General features: G+C 44.8%; 2 protein-coding genes across 5 annotated transcripts in view; both read right to left on the minus strand.

The window, feature by feature from the left end:
- Positions 1-11,611, minus strand: part of PLD5 (phospholipase D family member 5) — a 302,902-nt gene extending 291,291 nt beyond the window's left edge. For all 4 annotated transcript variants that reach the window (XM_084979298.1, XM_021064454.2, XM_084979299.1 and 1 more), the window contains exon 1: positions 11,391-11,611. Coding sequence is in view for 1 of the 4 variants with exons in the window: in XM_021064454.2 (XP_020920113.1) it covers positions 11,391-11,579 (189 nt within the window). In the remaining 3 variants the exon portion in view is untranslated. The remainder of the gene's footprint in view (positions 1-11,390) is intronic.
- A 3,544-nt stretch (positions 11,612-15,155) lies between these two features.
- LOC146398840 (uncharacterized) overlaps positions 15,156-21,824 on the minus strand; it is a 334,352-nt gene continuing 327,683 nt past the window's right edge. The window contains exons 5-6 of the mRNA XM_084979552.1: positions 21,353-21,475; positions 15,156-18,000 (exon numbers count right to left, since the gene is read on the minus strand). The gene's annotated coding sequence lies outside the window, so the exon portion shown is untranslated. The remainder of the gene's footprint in view (positions 18,001-21,352; positions 21,476-21,824) is intronic.

Below are 21,824 nucleotides of genomic sequence, written 5' to 3' on the forward strand. Positions count from 1 at the left end.
ATTCTTGCATCCACCAAGCCAACGACAATTTCTGGGACATCCTGGCACTCAAGAAATGTTTGCCATGAGCTTTCTCAGACGCCCCACATCCAATCAAGCACCCCGTCCCATGAACTCTTTGCTGGCAGCATTTCTGACATTCACTCCCCATCTCTAGCACGAAGAGACTTTGCACTGGTCCCCCCAACTCCAGGCTCTTCAACCTCAACACCGCAAGCCTCCAGCAGGTTTTCTGAAACCCGGACTTGCTAAAGAAAGTGCCTAACTGAAATATCTCCTGTTTGCTTACAGAATAAAGCCCAACATAGTCAGATTACAACTCCAATCCTCAAGACCCCTTCTCTTGCCTTAATGTACCACTGTGAGTGTTTTCACACCCAACACTCGCTTAAACAGACCCCGTCCTGAAGTCATACTTGTGAACCCACTGGTCTTCCAAACACTTGCTTAAACAGACCCCGTGCTGAAGTCATACTTGTGAACCCACTGGCTTTCTGTTGCCCAGACTCCACTCAAAAGCCTTGGTTCAGGCCAGTCCTACAACTGGCAGCTCTTCTTTCTGGGCCCCTAAGGCCTAGTACAGACCTTTGCCTGGGGCAAAGCTTTCACTGACCACTGCTGTGCATGGCGTGAAAGAGAAATTTTGTACAACTACAAATGTAATAAAATTCATTGAGTAATAAAAAAAGATCCATTTTGTGATATGGATAGCTGACTCAACACCATTTTCTTTTTTTTTTTTTTTTTGCTTTTTTTAGGGGTACACCTGCAGCATATGGAGGTTCCCAGGCTAGGGGTCAAATCGGAACTACAGCTGCCAGCCCACAACACAGCCACAGCGACGCGGGATCCAAGCCGTGTCTGTGACCTACACCACAGCTCATGGCAATGCCAGATCCTTAATCCACCGAGCAAGGCCAGGGATCAAACCCGCGTCCCATGGATGCTAGCCAGATTCGTTAACCTCTGAGCCACACAGGAACTCCCTCAACATCATTTTTTTAAAAAGACCATCTTTTCCCCACTGTCTTTCTGTGCCTGCCACTTTTGCAATAAATCAAGAACCTGTCAATAATAAAGTGTACACAGGTCTGTTTCTACACTCTCTGCCAACTGAGCTACTTGGCTATTCTTGTGCCAATACTAATGCTTTAATTAATTCTAGACGGTCTACCCAGAAACAATTGACTTTGTTTTCCTTCATCAAGACCGTCTTGGCTCTTCATGGCCTTTTGCATTTTCATATAAATTTGAGAGTTATATTTCAACACATAGAAACTTGTTGGGATTTTAATTAGAACTATATCTTTTCTATAGATCAATGTGGGAGGAAACTGAAAAGAGGTCTTACCCGTCTCAAGTATTTGACATTTTTATGCTAAAGTAAACGGTAATCGTTTTTTGTTTCATTTCGGAATTGCTTTTTCCTAATTTAATTGTTGTGTACACTGGCTTCGTATCCAGCGGCTGTGATAAATCCAGGGACATTATTAATTCATTAGGTGTATTCGTTAGCTCATTTTGTTCAGATGTATAGAACAATGTCATCTGTTAATAATGACAATTTTACTACTTCCTTTTCAGTTCTCATCCTTGCCCTCCTGCCTTGGTTATGACCTCCTGCACAACGATGAAGAGAAGTGGCAATGGAGAGCCCCCTTCGTGGCTCAGCGGTTAACAAATCCGACTAGTATCCATGAGGATGCGGGTTCGATCCCTGACCTCGATTCATGGGTTAAGGATCTGGCGTGGCTCTGGCATAGGCCGGCAGCTGCAGCTCCAGTTTGACCTCTAGCCTGGAAACCTCCATATGCCACAAGTGTCGCCCTAAAAAGCAAAAAAAAAAAAGTGACAATGGTATGCATCTCTGCCACTGGCGCAGCTGTCATAGTTATTTCACCATAGACATCATGGTGGTTTCACCATTAACTATGATTCATTTTAAAAAAACTATCAGGAGTTCCCGTCGTGGTGCAGTGGTTAACGAATCCGACTAGGAACCATGAGGTTGCGGGTTCGGTCCCTGCCCTTGCTCAGTGGGTTAACGATCCGGCGTTGCCGTGAGCTGTGGTGTAGGTTACAGACGCGGCTCAGATCCCGTGTTGCTGTGGCTCTGGCGTAGGCCGGTGGCTACAGCTCCGATTCGACCCCTAGCCTGGGAACCTCCATATGCCGCAGCGGCCCAAGAAATAGCAACAACAACAACAAAAGACAAAAGACCAAAAAAAAAAAAAAAAACTATCAGAATGAAGTCTCCTTTTTATGTCATTTGTTGAGAATTTTATCATACCTGAGTAGAGGATTCCATCCAACACTTTTACTTCATTTATTGAGATACAGGCTTACTTTCTTTGTCAATGTGACAAATTACACTGATTTTCAAATTTTCCATCAACATCTCATTGCTGGAAAAAAATTTAACTTTGCTATAATACGTAACCAATGTAAGACAGGATTTATTACTTATTTTATTCCTGGCTAAACAAGTCCTTTGAGGACAGTGTTTTATACTACTTAGTATTTTGATGTATTATTCATAACACTATAATTATATTATAACTGTATCTGTAAAACTGTGAGCATCTTGAGGGAGGGCAAAGACTTGCTCTGGTCTCTATATATTCCTTCCTGTCTGAAATATAGTAATATGTCATAGGAATGCTTGTTGAATGATAGTCCTTATCTCCTAACAAAACGCCTTTCATATAAAAGCCATTCTTAGTAAGTACCTGCTGGAGTTCCCGTCCTGGCGCAGTGGTTAACAAATCCGACTAGGAACCATGAGGTTGCGGGCTGGATCCCTGGCCTTGCTCAGTGGGTTGAGGATCCGGCGTTGCCGTGAGCTGTGGTGTAGGTCGCAGACGCAGCTTGGATCCCGTGTTGCTGTGGCTCTGGCATAGGCCAGCGGCTACAGCTCTGATGAGACCCCTAGTCTGGGAACCTCCATGTGCTGCAGGAGCAGCCCTAGAAAAGGCAAAAAAACCAAAAAAAAAAAAAAGAGTACCTACTAATGATGAGTGTGTTGATTAGCACTTTGTTTATTTCAAGGAGTCGCATCTTCCCAACTTAATTCCTCATATTATTACTTGCAACAGACCTAATAATTTATTTGGCAGGAGCACAACGATAGCTCAATTCAGAGAAAAAGATTCACAAGGTTCACTGTCTACTCTAGAGGACAGAAAATCGTATTTCTCACTCCGTGGCTACGGGATCCAGTCCCACGATCCCCAGTCAGCTAGCCCAGCCTGGGCCCACTTCACGAGGGAGGTTATCAGTGAGACTTGCCAACATATGTCAGTCTATCTAGGAAAGACTGCCATGTGTTTTCATTCTTCTTCATGAGCCCTCCTTATGGCTTGGTTTGTGATTTTAGAAACTGGGCTCCTTTTGCTCTGTTTCTGAGAAAAAAATGAAAAATGCACGGTTTGATAAAAAGGTCTCTCTTCGGAGTTCCCGTCGTGGCGCAGTGGTTAACGAATCCGTCTAGGAACCATGAGGTTGCGGGTTCGATCCCTGCCCTTGCTCAGTGGGTTAACGATCCGGCGTTGCCGTGAGCTGTGGTGTAGATTGCAGACGCGGTTCGGATCCCGCGTTGCTGTGGCTCTGGCGTAGGCCGGTGGCTACAGCTCCGATTCGACCCCTAGCCTGGGAACCTCCATATGCCGCGGGAGCGGCCCAAGAAATAACAACAACAACAACAACAAAAAAAAGACAAAAAAAAAAAAAAAAAAAAGTGAAAAAGGTCTCTCTTCACAACCACTGTCTGGTATTTCAACTGTACCTCAATATTCACGTGGTACTCTACACTCTCATAGCACAATCTATGTAGGTATGAATTTGGGGCAATTCAGTAACTTGATTGACTGATTGATTGATTTTGCTTTTTAGGACCGCACCTGTGGCATATGGAAGTAGCTACAGGTGGAATTGGGAGCTACAGCTGCCAGCCTACACCACAGCCACAGCAACGTGGGATCTGAGCTGCACCTGCGACCCACACCACAGCTCGCGGCAACACTAGATCCCCGACCCCCTGAGGGAGGCCAGGGATCAAACCCGCATCCTCATGGATACTAGTGGGATTCACTTCTGCTGTGCCACAACGGGAACTCCCACAATTCAGTAAGTTTACATGTCCCCAATATATACACCTGAAATGACATCTCGGGGTTGCTATTTTACCACAAACTCTTATCTCTGCCTGTTTCATCTACCAGTCAATCCAGTATAAGGACATAACATGTTACAGCTACTGCCTTGTCCCAAAACTTCAGAAGACTCATCAGATTTCTTGACCTCTGGAGCTAAAACAGAAAAACTGAAAACTGTGTGTTACATAGATTTAAACCTGAGACAGTACAGAAGTCTGGAAAAAGAAGTGAAAACTTTCAGCGCAACTAGCCGGAGGAAAGAGGTAGTGGCTGTCACCCAGCAGAAGGAAATAAAACGGAGACTTAAGTTCAGTAGTTTTGAGCTTCTCAAGTTAAATATATTCAATAGGACATGTCCCTGACTGGGAGATTATGCTAAAATAAGCCAATAAGCCACACCCAGCCGAGTTCGAAGAAGTCAACGTTTCTGTAAAACAAACTGAAATGTCCACCCCTGGTCGGTCGGTAGAATAAATCTATGTCACCTAAAGTAACGACAGATACAATAGTGGACACACACCGAGATGTACTAGAACCCGCTCAAGACATCTAGACTTTCACTGCCTAACCCATGGGTAAGAGAGGCAGGGACTTCTGCCTTAGTCTAGGCTTTGTCTGTTCTATTTACCTAAAGTCACAGGAAATAGTCTTGGTAAATGCTAACGTTAAATGTTTGCCAGGCTAAAATTATCCAGTCTGGCCCAAAATACATAAACACGGAAAAGGAGATATTCTCCTTGTTCATTTGTTGGGCCAGTTAGTTAGTTGGTTGATTTTTAATGGCACATTTTAGAGAGTCAACCCCTTAGGCTGAACTTTAGTCTTTTGGTGCTTTACTGATCTGCTCTGTGGGGTATGGTTACTTTCACACATCTGCTCTGTGGGACAGAAATGGCATTACATAATATGAGCCGAGACCCACAGGGGCCAAGTTTGCTCCAATCCATTTATTCTTTGCTCATCATGTAAATAATTTATTCCAGGAGGCAAGTGTGCACTTGGCATTTATTTACTATTCAATGGTAACATAAACTCTATTTAAGCAGGTGCAAATTCACATTTGGAGGAGACAATTTTTTTTCAGTGAAGCACTTACTAAACCAAACAAGATACGCAGACCCACGACAAGTGTGAACAGCAAGGAGTCTGTCTTCTCTCTTCGGCTTTCTCTTTCAATTTCACATAGGCTTTCTCAGGCATCACGCAGATAAATGAAATATCTCTTGATTTAATTCCACCAGCACAAAGCTGGGAAAGGAAAGCAGAGGTTGGGGACGGGGCAAGGAGTTGGTCTCTGAGAGCCCAGAGAGAGCGTGAACAAGAATCAGTGTCAGAATGGCCAGGCAAAGAGCAAACAGGGACCCACTGGCTCAGCAAATAGTTAGGCCCCCAGAAAATGGACTGGAAGCCAGACCAAGAGGCAACTTACCTGGCCTGGCATAGTGAGCTGGCCTTGCAGACAAAAGGACCCATACATTCTGGATCTAGAACTGTAATGCTGGCAGGTTGATCTCAAATATGAAAACTGGAAGCTCTTTGAGTGGAGCGTGTGGGATGAGCCGGGCAACACCTGAGCAGCAATTATACCTATAAGTACTTTATGCTGAGCCTGAGCATGGGCCACACGCTGTGTTGAGAGCTTAGCTCATCCTTACAGGCTAGTCATGAATGTTCTCTTTCTCCGTTTGGATCCTGCTTGAATCCTCCTTCCTCACTCCCTTTCAAGCAAGCCATGACCACAAAATTCTTTGGCCAACAGCCATGAATCAAAGAGATGGTATTACTTCTAAGAAGCATTACGGGATTCACCAGCTTCCCTTTAGCTTGACAATCACGACAACAAGTATCAAGATGGAGCTTCTAGGAGTTTCAGCTGTGGCTCAGAACACAACATAGTATCCATGAGGATACAGGTTCGATCCCTGGCTTTTGCTCGTGGGGTTATGGATCTGGTGTTGCCTCAAGCTGTGGTGGCAGATGTGGCTTGGATCCGGCACTGCTGTGGCTGTGGTGTAGGTCAGCAATTGCAGTTCCGATTCAAACCCTAGCCCAGGAACTTCCAGATGCCATGGGGTGACCATAAAAAAATTAACAAAAAAATTAATTTAAAAATTAATTTTTAGGAGTTCCTGTTGTGGCTCAGTGGTAAGGAACCCAACTGGTATTCATGAGGATGCAGGTGCAAACCCTGGCCTCACTCAGCGGGTTAAGGATTCCAGGTTGCCATGAGCTGTGGTGTAGGTCACAGACACGGGCTTGGATTTGGCATTGCTGTGGCTGGGGCACAGGCCAGCAGCTGCAACTCTGATTCAACCCCCAGGCTAGGAACTTCCATGTGGCACACGTGCAGCCCCAAAAGAAAAAAAAATTCTTTTTTTTTTTTTTAAGATGGAGCTTCCAGAAGGCCAGGCGACTAAGATGGGGAAACCCCCCTTGTGCTGTGTGCACTGGATATCTGCGTCCCCCTCACCAAATTCTTATGTTGAAACCAAATCCTCAGCACGGTTTTGGAGGTGGGGTTTTGGAAGGTGACTGGGTCATAAGCCTGGAGCCCACATGAAGAGGGCAGCCCACCCCCTCCACCAGAGAGGACTCCACGCAAGATAGCTTTCTAGAAACCAGGAAGCAGGGCCCACCAGACACCAGACCTGCCTGCCCCTTGATCTTGGACTTCCCAGCCTCCAGAACCTTGAGAAATAAATCTTGCAAAGCTACCTGGTCTACAGTATTCTGTGATAACAGCCTGCACTGAGACACCTGTCGACCTGCAGGGATGAGAGGCGTGAGAAAAACTTTGCTGGTGGCACTGAGCATCTCCCCTGAAGGGACTGAATCACAGCGGTGTAGACAGGCACTGTCTCCTTGACTCACCCAGCAAACCCGAGGCCCCTTAGAGAGGACTGTGAAGCTACATCCTGGGGACTGGGAGTCCTCTGCCCGGGCCTGCTGAACCAGAGCCCCGCTCTTAACCATATTCTGGCCAAAGCTAAATGAGTGAGCAGGAGAGAAAGTAAGACATCCTCATCTCCATAAATGGTATCAGGAAACTTCTACACACACACACACACACACACACACACACACAATTGGCATAAAGCCAGGTGACTAAGCAGAATGGCCTCTGCAACATTCCCACTTTGTGAAGGGAAAAAAAAAAAGGTTCATCAAGGCATATACCACCAAAGGGCACCAGACTAATATGACACCATCCTCTGGGACAGCCAAACTGTATTAAATGGTGACTCGCCAAGTGAGCCGGTCCCAGGGAGGGTCTGGCAGAGCAGGTTGGGTTAGGGAGTTGAAAAAGTGGCCCCGTGCTCCCCTTCTCTGCCAGATCATAATCCTTCACTTTTACCACATACACATAAAGTAAAAATCCAATCCTACAGCCAATAAGACATCCCCATTGTTTCCCAAAGCAACTGTCTTCTAAAGCCATAGGCGTTATGAGGCAGAGCAGGAGGCAAAAAAGTCTAAGAACCGCGAGCACTCTTTGTGGCTAAAAAGACAGCACTGCTGGAGGGGCTGTGGAGAAAAGGGAACCCTCCTGCACTGTTGGTGGGAATGTAAACTGGTACAGCCACTATGGAGAACAGTTTGGAGATACCTTAGAAATCTATACATAGAACTACCATATGACCCCGCAATCCCACTCTTGGGCATCTATCCGGACAAAACTCTACTTAAAAGACACACATGCACCCGCATGTTCATTGCAGCACTCTTCACAATAGCCAGGACTTGGAAACAACCCAAATGTCCATCGACAGAGGATTGGATTTGGAAGATGTGGTATATATACACAATGGAATAATACTACTCAGCCATAAAAAAGAATGACATAATGCCATTTGCAGCAACATGGATGGAACTAGAGAATCTCATCCTGAGTGAAATGAGCCAGAAAGACAAAGACCAATACCATATGATATCACTTATAACTGGAATCTAATATCCAGCACAAATGAACATCTCCTCAGAAAAGACTTGGAGGATAGACTTGTGGCTGCCTGATGGGAGGGGGAGGGAGTGGGAGGGATCGGGAGCTTGGGGTTATCAGACACAACTTAGAATAGATTTACAAGGAGATCCTGCTGAATAGCATTGAGAACTTTGCTAGATACTCATGTTGCAACAGAACAAAGGGTGGGGGAAAAATGTAATTGTAATGTATACATGTAAGGATAACTGGATCCCCTTGCTGTACAGTGGGAAAATAAAAATAAATAAATAAATAAAAATAAAATAAAATACGAATGCAAAGAGAAAAAAAAAAAAAAAAAAGAAGACAGCACTGTACGGATGGCCCAGAAATTTTACTTTTTCCTAAAATGTGCACGTAGAGGTCAAAGTCTAGAATGTATGGTACAAATATAACTTACTTGTAGCTTCTAATCAAGACTTAAGAATGGCAGGCGTCCCTCACATACTTTATTTCTTCATGGGTGTTTATCTTAAGCAATGACCAACCAGTGACAGGAACTGAATTTAAAGACGGGCTGAATGTATTCCAAGCCTGGATCATTCGATTCGTGTCACTTTTCTCTTGCTTAATCTGGGGATTAGCCCCGTTGCCTTTAAACTGTTTTCATTTTTAGCAAATTGAGTGGAAATATATTCTCCAGCTGTCACGTTACATCATGTTATTGACTTTTAGATTAAGCAATGCCTCTGAAGTCTGGACAGAGTCCACACGGTGCCACATTTCACTGCAGGGAATCCCGTTGCTGTGATGACTGAATATGTGTGTCATCTGAAGCCATAATTTAGTCACGCCCTTAATACTAGATTGGCTTTTAAAGCACCAGTAAAGTAACAGTAGGCTGTTTTCATGCATACGATTTCCACTGCAATTATTCATTTTTTAAAGTAATAAAAATGGTAGTCAGCCATTTGATTAGACAGATCAAAGGGGTGCAACTACTATACATCACCTTTGAATGTCATGTGACACACTCACCCTCACGTATGCAACACCTAAATCAGAAGGTGCCTTGCTCGTTCCAAGTGTTGTCTATCATAAAGTACACATTACATTTTCACGCTTTGTGTAGCAATAATATACTTGGTTATCCTTGTTAGGGGTTTTTTAATTTCAAATATCTCATTAGAAATTAACATCAAACTACCCAAAACAGACACAACACAGTGTACACAATTTGGACAGATGAGCTTGACTGCAAATAAAACTTATACCTTTATGCTAATTTTTCAGAGCCTTTTCAGAAATATCATTTCATTAAAATTTCTGTAGATTTTCCAAGGGCCAAGAGAATATCACAAAAAATTCACTAGAAGCAAAGAAGCAAAGCCCCCTTTCTAAAGGAAAGCAGGTGTAGAAGAAAGCAACAGAACAGAATGTGAGTCTCACAAAACATATCTGAAAAAGCAAACAAAAATATGACGTTGATTTAAATAACAAACGAGGTGATTTTTCAAAAAATAAGTACAATGCTCTATGTTGGCGCATCTGAGTGAAGAAAGTACATATGCTTTCAAACAACCAGGTCTCCCGTTCCTTTTTCCCCAACTGGGTAGAGGCACTGAACTCCCTATATTCATTCCCGAAGGTGAGGTTGCCGTGGCCCACCCTGGACGGCTTCATATGTGCAATGAAAACCTAAAAGTGAGAAAGCATTTAAGTAGAACGTATGCAGTGTCTATGACCCAAGAAGACAGAGTCATAGAAGCTTGCACTACTGGTTTTCAGTAAGAGAATAAAGGAACTAGATCAGCTAAAAGCACAACCTGCAAATGAACACACATTCAGAGTAAAAGTGAAATAAAGATATATTCTATCACCATTCTAAGAGCAGACCAGTCTCTCGAGAACGAAAATAATATAATGACATGAGAAGCCAAATTACAAGAAGATGCTATTTGTCCCTCTTGAAACTAATAACCACTGCCTCCTTCGCTAATTCTGGAACTTGCATTTTCAAGCAGATACTGCTGCTTAAAACAACTTGCATCCTAGAAATCTCCTTCAGCTGCTCCCATGGTCTTAGGGATCGGAGACATCCATTTAATGTTAGAAAATTATCTATTCACAAGGCAGCCTGCTCCCCACCTCAAAGCTTTAAACTTGCTCTTTCAGGACTTAATCAGACCCTCGGAGAAAGGCATAGACCTTCCTTTCAGATTGTAATAGAATAATACTCCTTTGCCATTTCCTCTAGGGAAGCGAGTGGCCGCTGAAAAGCCCAGGGGAAGAGAAGCGAATTGAGGAGCGGGGGTGGTTAGGAGGCAGGTCCTTGCAGCAGGAGATGTGTGAGTTCCAGAAGTTCTCGTTCTTTCTTATCTTTCTATCATAACTGGCGATGTGACCCCACAACAAGGAAACCTCCACAATCCTTTAACAGACTCAATTTGGATTATGCAGCTCGGCCGGAAGAAACAGCACCCTCGCCTTAGCTGGCGGTGCTGCACTCAAGAGATAATTCTCTTAGTTTCCTGCTCACATTTGGTTAAGAGATGCTGATGGGTCAGGCTGGAAACTGTGAATCCACTAAACGCCTTTTTAGACTCTCTCTCTCCGGAATGACCGAGCCCTAGGGGCTCAGCCCCAGCGCCAATAACGCTTCCGGTGAAGCAGGCTCTCTTTGGGAGAGGGGGTCCCCGCTCGCCCGCCCCCACCCGCTGGCGGTGGGTCCTGGGAGCAGAGGGATCTGCTCTTCCTTTCCCTGTTTCTCCCTGCAACGTGCAAATCCCTCCCTAGCTGAGCGCGAGTAGAGGACCGCCACCTGCTCATCCCAGAGGATGCGCTGCAGAAAACTCGAATGGCTCGTGCCCGGACACAGGCTGATCGCCAACGGCGACAACTTTACAGATGTTAGTTCTCTGGACCGGATAAAACAGCCCCAAAGATGCGAGCAAACGCCCACTAAATAGCCCACTACTGTGCAACGCCGGTTCCTCCGAGCCCGGCTATGGCAGTTTGCTCACCCCGTAAGGCACCTCGGGGACGCGGCGCGAATGACCCCCGCAGCGGCAGCCCAGGGAGGTCGAGGTGTGCGGGGCCAGGCAGTGCCAGAAAGAACCTCCCGCCCCCCATTCCCCTCCCGCAGCCCTGTCGTTCCCGGCAGGAAAGTGCACGAGAGGCCCCGGGTGGGCGGGGGGCCCGGACGCCCCAACCCCAGGCCGGGCCGCCGGCAGGGTCCCCGCGCCCGGCCGGGGGGCTGGGGTGCGCGTGCGGCAGGTGCAGGGCCGCGGCCCCGGGGAGCGAGCCGCGCTTACGTGTTCCAGCTTGTCTTTCCTCCGGAGCCAGACGCTGGCGCTGTAGTCCTGCTGCTTGACGCTGCTGTAGAAGTTCGCGCCCACTCGGGTCAGGCTCGGCGAGGGCTCCTTGGGGCGGCTTTTGAGCCTCATCTGCTCGAAGCCGTCGTGGGGGGAGGCTGAGAGCCACTCGTGCTGCCGGATCTCCATTCTGACATGACCAGGCGGCGGCCGGCGCGCGCAGCGGGCTCGGGATGGGCGCGCGGGAGGCCGGCCGGGGTTGAGGGAGGAGCGAGCGGCGCAGGGCGCAGGGAGCGCCGGCAGCGCGGGGAGCCGAGTGCCGGCGGGGCCGGGAGGGGCGGGCGCGTGGGGAAAGGAGGGGGGAGGGAGGGGAAAGGAGGAAGGTGGGGCGGGAGGGAGGGAGGCCAAGAGAGCGAGGCCAAGGCGCCGGGTGCGGGCGGCTGCGGTCCCGGGCGGGTGCTCCGCACGCCGACCCCTGGCAGCACCTACTGGGCCGGGCCGGGGGGTGGCGGCAGGGGGCGGGGCAGGGGGCGGTGGAAGGGGCCAGCGAGTCCGCGGGTTGGCGCAGTGAAGACGCCGAGGGCCGCGAGTCCGGCCGCCGCCCCTCCCGAGGCGCCCGGTCGGGCGGCGGACCGGCCTTCCGCAGCCTCACCTCAGCCCGGCTCCGCGTCTCCCCCTGGCATTTTTACTGGAAAGCGAACAGCGACGGGAGGAGCGCGCGGCGGCTCGGCGCCCCCTCTCTCTCCTCGGCATCCCCCCGCCCTTCCCCCACTGGCCGCGCCCCGCCTCTGCCTCCCCGCTTTCCCGAAGTTCAATAACTTCCAGCCGCTGGAGCCCCACCCTGGGGACTCCGAACCGAGGGTGTCCAGCAATCCCAGAAGACGGCCCCAAGGACAAGTGGCTTCTGGAGTCTGGCGCGCTTTCCTCGAAGCGGGGAGTGATGCGGTGCCGCACCCCCCCCCCCGGGTGCTAGCCCGCGGCCCCTCCCCGGACCCCCAGCCCCCGCCCGCGGTGGCCCCTCGGCGCACTGCTTGCAGCGGCCCCGCCCCTTGGATACCCGGAGGGCGACTCCCGGGCCCTCCCTGCAAACACTCTTCTTCCACTCGGTTGCAGAGGCGTCTGCGGGCAGTCTGTGCAGTTCTGTCCTCGGTTCCCAGGCTCCCCAGAGCCAGGGTTTACTCCCCCGCCCCAAGGGTAAGCTTTCCCTCCCAGACCCAGTCTTAAGACAAACGGGCATGAGGATTTTTAATTTTTTATTAGAAATAAGGCGGCATGTTAGTAATTAAATCTTTTGCTATTTTTGAAGTCAGCATTTTTCAAAACATCCTTTGGTTTTCCCAAAAAGCTGAATAACAAGTAGTGTTAAGGATTTCTCGGGCCCAATTAAAAGCTTGAAACGTGTTTGAAAGGTGACGTGTACTGGGGATTTTAGAGGGAGCCACAGAGGGTAAACTGATGTCTCTTAGCTTTGGCCGAACCGGTTTCCCAGAGCTGTGCACCTTGGGTGATAGTTTCGAAGAAAGAAATTCGGGGTTAGAATTTGATGAAATTCTTTGAAAGCCGGGATTGTATCTCCTATCTTTTTAGAGTCTCCATACGAATAGATGGTATTGCAGTAACAGTAGTTGAAATAGAAGGCTTTGGGCAGTCAATGTGAGGATGAAGCATATAAACAACACCTACACAATTCTTGGTTATTCTAAACCTCACAGTTATTCTGCAAAACAAAGGTAATTCAGCCCAAGTTCCTGGTGAGGGAGGGAATTGAAACTCAAATGTGCATTACACTGCAAAGCAAGGATTTGAACCAGAATTAAAAAGCTACTAACACTATACATACATACCACTGTCTTGCCTCTCATATTTGGCTGTTACAATTTAGCGTTCACTGCTTTTGCATTCTTTACTACAAATTTTTAAATACGAACAATACTGGTGTTTTAAAAATAAAGATTGCCCTTCTGCAAAGGCTGCCTCTGCTTTTTGTTCTATAAGATTACACCGTAGGTCACGTGATTTTTCCAAACCTTTGACAAGTGACAGATACCCAATTCAGAGTAATAATGAAATGTTCCACTGTAGTAGAATTTAAACAAATGTCTTCCATATCAAGTCAGGTTTTCATATTGAATAGATTTTTATTCTATTTTAGGGGAAAATACTGTAGATGCTGACATCTTCGTTTTTTGAAAGGAGTATAGTAGCATACATGTTACAGGCAGACTGCTGAATTGAGCATTATAATTAATTCATAGATAATGTTTTCATGATCAAAAATGTCAGGCAAAGCATAAATTTGTACTGTTTCATGCTTAATCTACTTAGCATACAGTGCCAGACATTAAAATGGATTCAACACCTTTAAATAAACATGAGTACCATCATAGTCACAGGGGTTTTTTTCTATCTTGGATCCCTGTCCAAGTTCATTGATTATGACAATCGTAGGGAATCTGCTGGTTGACCTTCAAAAGAGCATTTTATAGGAACTGAAGTCAATTCAGACGGTCTTGGAGAAAACTCTTTCTGAAGATGGCCAGTTACAATACGAGAATCTTTGCCAAAAACATTACTGACCTGTATAAATATTATTGAATTTAGAATTACCCCCCATGGTCCTTTTCTCATACATTTTCATAGCTCTTATAGTTTCCTAATGCAGCAAAGATGTTATGATTATCCTACTAGTCTACTGGCTTCTTTGGGACCTGGGGCCACACTTTATCCTTTACTGTGCTCAATGATTTTCACTTGATTTCAGGAGGCTTGTAGTTTATCTGATAAATGGAGGTTCATCATTACCACCTCAAATGATACATAATACACAAGAAAACACTGTATAAGCTTTACAGGGTGATGTTATAGTTACTAGAACATTCAGGGAGAAGGATGTTCTTTATCTTATTCTAATGATGTTATTTTCATTGGCAGTTATATCACTTAATTAATCTTGATTGCTTATAATTAACTATAGAAACTGCACTCAGCCACAAATCTGCATCTCATGTATGTTTATATTGATTCTGGAAATACTTTATCTAGTATTGGTAAAGTCTCAAACTATGTAGAATTTTCAAGTAATACATATATGAGCCATCACCATCTATTGACTTCAAACTTAGACTGAACAGGTAGGTGCCATTGGCCAGAAAGTGTTAATATGGTCTGAGTGAAACATCGTCCATGGGTATAAAACCTAAAGTGAGAGGAGGCTGAGAGTATCAAGAAGTAACAAAGAATGTTCTATTACGCCTTTTGTAACAATAATAATACCTGGTATTTCTGTAATATTTACATTTATAACATGGTCTCATACCCTTTATCACATTTACTTCATGAAAAAAAAAAGATCTGAAAGTAGTCTTGGTAACATCTCCAACTTTTGAAAGGAGGAAACTAAAGCTCCCGGAGATTAAATGACCTGCTGAAAGCCATGTATCTATCTCATAAATCACAGAATCTGGCCTACAGACTGTGTTCACGGACTCTAAATAAAGGATATTTGAACCACATAAGATCAAAAAAAAAATCTCAAATGAATACTCCTCATTACTCACATGTGTTACTTTTATGGGTTTATTTTTACGAAATATTACCAAATTTGATTCAAGGTTTATGACTGATGAATAAAACATTTCAATAATAGGCCTTCCTTGGACTCGTGCAATATATTCTTCCTATTGCCCTCACACTATGAAAGATCACATTAAAGCATTGACCCAAGAAAAGTATACTTTGTTGTCCAGAAATCAATCCAGCACTCTAAGATTGTATTACCTTACTTTATTTGTTAGGTTCACGGGAAAAAAAATAGGGGAAAATAGACATTGCCTACATCCCCTTGTTTACACATATACAACCTCCCTCATGATCAACATCACTCACCAGAATGGTACATTTGTTACAATTCATGAACCTACATTGACGCATCATCATCACTCAAAGTCCCTTACCTTAGGAGTCACTCTGGATGCTGTACATTCATTCTATGTCTGAAGACATTTTCCATCAGCGTAGTATCACAGAATATTTTCAGAGCCCAAAAAGTCCTCAGGGATTTCTCCTTCTTTCTATTATCTTCCTCCACCCCAACCCTGAACCCCTGGCAACCACGGATCTTTTTACTGTCTCCATAGTTTTTTTGCCTTGTACAGAGTGTCATGTAGTTGGAATCAGATGGTAGGTATGTGGCCTTTTCACAGTGGCTTTTTCCACCTCGTAACATGCATTTAAGTTTCCTTCATGTCTTTTCATGGTTTGATAACTCATTTCTCCTTAGCACTGCATGATGTTTTAATATCTGGAGAGAGCACAGTTTATTTATCCACTCACCTACTGAAGGGCAAATTGGTTGCTTCAAAGTTTGGACAATGAATAAAGATGCACAAACATCATGTACAATTTTTTGCACCGACGTAGGTTTTCAACACTTTGGGTGAATACCAATGAGTACTAGACAGCATTATTTTTTAAAAATATATATATGTGTTAATTATGAATAATTTCTGTAGAGAACTTGCATCAAATAATACCATTAGAACAAAATTAAAGGTTTACCATCTTTCCTGAAAGGTTGTGCAGGCACTGCTATGGTACATTGCTCTCTGAGAAGGGTCTTGAATGCTAAGATACTGTCTTTAGCCATGGAGTTATTATTGATTAGTTATAAAATGATAATGAGCATTTTTAATGTTCATTTATTAACAAAGTGTACTTATCTGCATTAAACTTATTTTAGACTAACAGTTTGCATTTTTTCAGCACCCACTTTGTTGGACACTATGTTGGTCCCTCATCATCAAATGTTTGTATCATTTGTTTTTCACAAAACCCCTGCAAAGTAAACACAACCATTGCCATGTTCCAGATGAGGAAACAATAACTTCGGAAGATTAATTTGCCCAAGAGACACAGCTAACAAGAGATGACACTATGGCTGTAACTCAAGGGTGACTCAACTGTCCATACCTTCTCACAGCTCTTGTTTGGGATCCTAATATTTCTGTGGGCTGAGAGTCCCACAGTGAGCTAGAAAGAAGGTAGTGAGCAGTAGGAAAAGCCAACTAGCCCCCAGGATGAGACCCTAGTGGAGTAAACTGTTAGAGTACACTAGTCATATCAAGAGTATTAGTCATACCAAGATGAGACCCTAGTAGACTATACTGTCATAGCAAGAGAACCAAATCAGATGATTCTGGGATATTTCTGCGAGTTAAAAACTTTGGTTCTAATGCCAGCTCAGTTGACAGCCAACCAATAGTGGGGACTAAATCAAAATGCTTTGCCTAATTGGATCTGTCACGTTGCTACGGTTTAATCACAAAGCTGGGCCTTGCGGTGAGCACTAGACAGATCCATCACATCGACACATCTGATTGGCCATGTCACAAAGAATCAGCCAAGGTCTACACTGAGAAAAAAGTAAAAGAGGATAATTGAAAAGATTAACTGGATACTTAGTACAACTAAAAGCTTCTGGTAGGAAAGAAATCTGAATTATCCTAATTCATAGTGTAGACAGATTAAACTAATCAGACAATTGCTTAAACTGTCACTTCATTTGGCCTTCATGCCTACAGCCTTTGAACTGTGAATTAATACTTCAGAATCAACCCTGAGTGTCTAAATTCCATTATGAGTACCTGGGACAATCTTTTGTGTGTCTACTATGGTATCCAACCCAACAGTGAAGACAGAAATATCTGTTCATAATAAAGATCACACCGTAATTCTCACTCATTCCTAGAATCTTAAAACTGAAATCTAACCTCAAAGTGTTGTGAGAATGACGCATATTTATTGCAATGGGCACCCATGAAGAATGTCCTTTGACTGTATGATGTCTTATGCTTTTATTCCACCCCTGTAATGACCGTAGCTTTCTTTTACTTTTTGTTCTTTTTAGGAACTCATTGTTATTGACCTCAGTAATATGGAATTAGTAGATATTATAAAACTATTTCAACACCTCTGACCTCCCCTACTTGTTCATCTGTGCTAAAAAGGAACATACTGACTCTAAAGACTCAGTATTTCTGGGAATTAGAGTAGGGTATTTTTTTTTTCCTGTACAAAATCACTTAAATATATGCTGATATGTACCATCTCAGTGCTTGTCCAAGTTCATTGTTGCTAGCTTCTGTACCTTACACAATATCTTTTGAAGATAAGATGTAATATATTCAGTACCGAACCATGAAATTCACAAAGCTTGGAGCTAAATTTCATGCCCAGGTGCTAGAGCTCTTGTTGGTCCTAGGTTTTCTAAGCCAATGATGTCCTTTGCTCTCCCACTTCTGTGTTCTAGTTCTTTACCCTTGTCTCAATGACTTGTTTTCCCAGTCTTTGTTTTTTGCTAACGGCTTTGTTCAATGTAGGCAGAGAATAAATCATAGATAAAGAATTAGTTAATCTGTCATGAACCAAGACTGCCTGTCAACATGTCAACCTGACCACAGATTGGTTTCAAGTTGTAAAAGCTAGTAAATTGTTGTACAAAGACAGGGCACGTGAAATGCTTGCATTTCCCTCTTTCAACATTTTCTATTCTAGTTTTGCTCAAGCTGCTCCTCTTCTTTCCAAAAGCATTCATTTTAGCAACTGATGTGGACTAGGCCATGGAGACATAAGATAAATGAAACAAAACAAGATTAAAAATTATTTAAGCTGGATCTGATTGGAGAAGAAGACAGGTAAATGTTGTAACACAGCTACAAGTGGAGGAGAAAGATGAGCTGCGGAAAAGGTACTGGAGAAAATGACCTAAGTGGGGATAAGATTCTAAAAAGAAAATGTGGTTACACATTTAAATGATCTTAGCAGAGAGACAGTTTGGCTTTGCTGAAGTGAACTCAGAATTTCACTTAACATGTACTGAGTTTTAGTGAGTACTTAGAGTTTGATAAGTACCATGGGCATTCAAAACTTGGAGAAATCATAAACCCTACGTCAATGAATTTATCATCTTAAAAACAGGAGTTCCCTCATGGCCCAGTGGGTTAAAGACCTGATGTCACTGCGGTGGCTCTGATTATAGATGTGGCATAGGCTGGATCCCTGGCCCCACATGCCATGTGCTCAGCCAAAAAAAAAAAAAAAAAAAAGTTTTAAATAAAAAATATATATAATCTTAAAAATAGACAAACTTGGAGTTCCCGTTGAGCACAGTGGAAACAAATCCGACTAGTATCCATGAGGATGCAGGTTGGATCCCTGGCCTCGCTCAATGGGTTAAGGATCTGGCATTGCCATGAGCTGTGGTGTAGGTTGCAGACCCGGCTTGGATCTTGCACTGCTATGGCTGTGGTGTAGGCCGGCAGTTACAGCTCCAACTTGACTCCAAGCCTGGGAACCTGGATCCCATGTTGGTGTGACTTGGTGTAAGCTGGCGGCTGCAGCTCCAATTGGACCCCTAGCCTGGGAACCTCCATATGCTGTGGATGCAGCCCTAAAATGACAAAAAATAGAATGTGATTTCTGTAAACTCTCTTTGTAATGCACCTTGTCACACTCTACATATGTGAGAAGAGACAGAGCCCAGCCTGAGACATGACTTTCAAGACCCTCCTTGACCTCGAAATATCCTTCTTCCTAGATCGTTGTGAAACCCTCAGTGACCCCCTGAAGAATTTGTCAGAAGCTCTTTTTCTCAGGAGAGGAGCAAGGTTGTTTTTTTTTTTGTTTGTTTTTTAATTGAAGTATTGTGCACTTAAAATGTTTTGTTAGTTTCAGGTGGACGGCACAGTGATTCAGGGTTTTCATGCAGATTATGTTCCATTAAGTTTTCTACAAGATACTGAGTATAATTCCCTGGGCTATACAGTGAAATCCTGGCTGCTTATCTATTTTACATATAGCAGTTTGTATCTGTTGATGTCATTACTTCTCATTTATCCCTTTGCATCCTTTTCCCCTTTGGTAACCATAAGTGTGTTTTATAAGTCTGGGAGTCTGTTTCTATTTTATAGATGGAATTAACTTGTATGTTTTTAGATTCTTGATATGTGATATCGTTATTATCTTTATAACTTATTTCCTTAAGCATAATATTCTCTAGATCCATCAATGTTGCTGCAAATGCATTATCTCATTCTTTTTTTTTTCTTTTTATTTCTTTTTTTTACATTTTTGGCTGCCCCAAAGCATATGGAGCTCCTGGGCCGGGGATCAGATCTGAGCTGCAGTCACAACCTTAGCTGCAGCTGCGGCAACGCTGGATCCTTAACCCATTGTGCCAGGCTAGGGATTGAACTGGCATCCCAGCACTCCCAAGACGCTGTCAATCCTGTGCACCACAGGGGGAGCTCCTATTTCGTTGTTTTTTAAGGCTGAGTAATAGTCCATTGTGTATATGTGTGTGTGTGTGCGTGTGTGTGTGTGTGTGTGTGTGTGTGTATACCACAACTTCTAAATCCATTTGTTAATTGATAGGCACTTAGATTGCTTGCATGTCTTAACTGCTGAAAATAGTGCTGCTCTTTGGTACACTGGGTACATGTATCTTTTCAAATTAGTGGTTTTGGTTTTTTCTGGATATATAAGTAAGGGAGCAAGTTTGAATTCTTACTCCAAGCCAAATGCTGTGCTAAGAGCTTTGCATACATTCTCATTTAATCCTCACAGCAATTTACTATCACCCCCGTTTCACAGTCTGGAAACTGTGGCTTCAAGAGGTTCAAAGAGCTGCTCAAGGTCACATAAAAGTAAGTGACAGAACTTGGAATCCAACCCAAGACTGATTTGAAAACCCAGGTCCCTAACACACAATCTACTGTAATCAGGTCATTCAGTGAACAGAAAACAGCTGTGCACTTTCTCTCCATTAAACTCAGCCTGTGGACCCCTTCGTTCCTTGCTCATGGAGGACACTTCTGGCATGTTTCCTGGTTTATTTTGGTCATTTTTTAACTTTACGGAGATGTGGTCTAAGAATCCCCTACCTTCACATGTGTATGCCATTGAAAGATCTTCCCCCGCCTCTGGAAGCCTGCAGCTGGGGAGGGAGGCTGCCACTTCCTCTCCCACTTGGTAACCACTGCTCGTGCCCCCACCCCTGCCCCCATGCACAGGTGTGACAATCGTGTGGCAGGTTGGGTCCCCCAGAAGGCAGACTCTGAGATGGAGACGAATATGCAAGGACTACCTTGGGGAATGACACCTGTGGAAGGGTAGGGGCAGAGGGAGAAGCTGATCGATCCCATCAAAGGCCCCAGTTGACCCCTTAGGGCGCCGTGGAGCTGGGGTGGCCCTTCGACTTGGCTTGAGTTGGAGTCAGGGGCTGGAGATTCATTTGTGCTCCATGTTGATCGGTGTTTGTTTGTTTGTTTGCTTGCTTTTTAGAGCCGTACATGAGGCATATGTAGGGTTCCCAGACTAGGGGTCGAAATGGAGCAGTAGCCGCCCGCCTACACCACAGCCACAGCAACGCCAGATCCAAGCCCCGTCTGCAACCTACACCACTGCTCACGGCAACGCCGGATCCTTAACCCACTGAGCGAGGCCAGGGACCCAACCTGCATCCTAGTCGGGTTCATTAACCGCTGAGCCACAAAGGGAACGCCCTCCAGTGACTCCTTTTGGAATGAAGCTCGTTGTGTTCTCAGTTTTCACGTGAATCCATTAAGGGAGGCTTTCATTCTCTACCTAGGAATTGCTTGATCCTAGAAACCTGGTGGGACGCTATGCTAAAGGCAACAGCCATGCAGGCATCCCCTAGGGTGAGGCAGATGGAGACAGAGAGCCCGGCCCCATGGAATAAATGATGAGGGATGCGCACAGGGTGGGTACCACATCCTCCGTATGGTGAGTACTTCTACCTTTCCTTCCCTTCAAAAGAACAGGCCTTGTATTTTCCCGTGTCATTATTTGAAGAAAAAGAGCCTGAGCAATCTCTCTGGCCAAAGATAGTTATGCATTCTTTTCACTTAATGATTTGCCCCCAGCCTCGCGGGCCACGCCTTCACTTACCTTTTGAGAAAGGCTGAGATCTGCTCTGTGCTTTCCTCTGCCCTTTTTCCTGGCTGTGACAACCAATTGTCACAAGGTCACACAGTCCATACACGCGCAGTATAATCAACACCATAACCCTGTTCAAAGATACAAATCTTAAAATATACGAGCGGGCGTCTCCGTCCACTCACTGATAAGGGTGAAAATAGCTTTGAGCACCAAGACCGTACTGCTATGACCAAGGGCACCTGTGTTTTCATAGTCTCCATTCAAGCCTAATAATCCCTCCGGGACTTAGAAGAGAATCAGTGCAATTCTCACCTTGTAGATCAGTGTGTTACCAACACCTAAGTCATCCCCCCCCAGACGTCTGGTTTAAGCAGGTGTTAAGGCGGGTACGGAGCCGCATCTTCTGCATGTTAGAAAAGTCCTTAAGTGAAGTCCAAGGTGACGGTGTTATAATCCTCATGAAAACAGTGAGGATAA

The sequence above is a fragment of the Sus scrofa genome, chromosome 10 (assembly GCF_054392235.1).
Source record: "Sus scrofa isolate SSC_HxYL_T2T_F1_AM1 chromosome 10, Sscrofa_HxYL_maternal_Yorkshire_Landrace_v2.0, whole genome shotgun sequence".
Lineage (NCBI taxonomy): Eukaryota > Metazoa > Chordata > Mammalia > Artiodactyla > Suidae > Sus > Sus scrofa.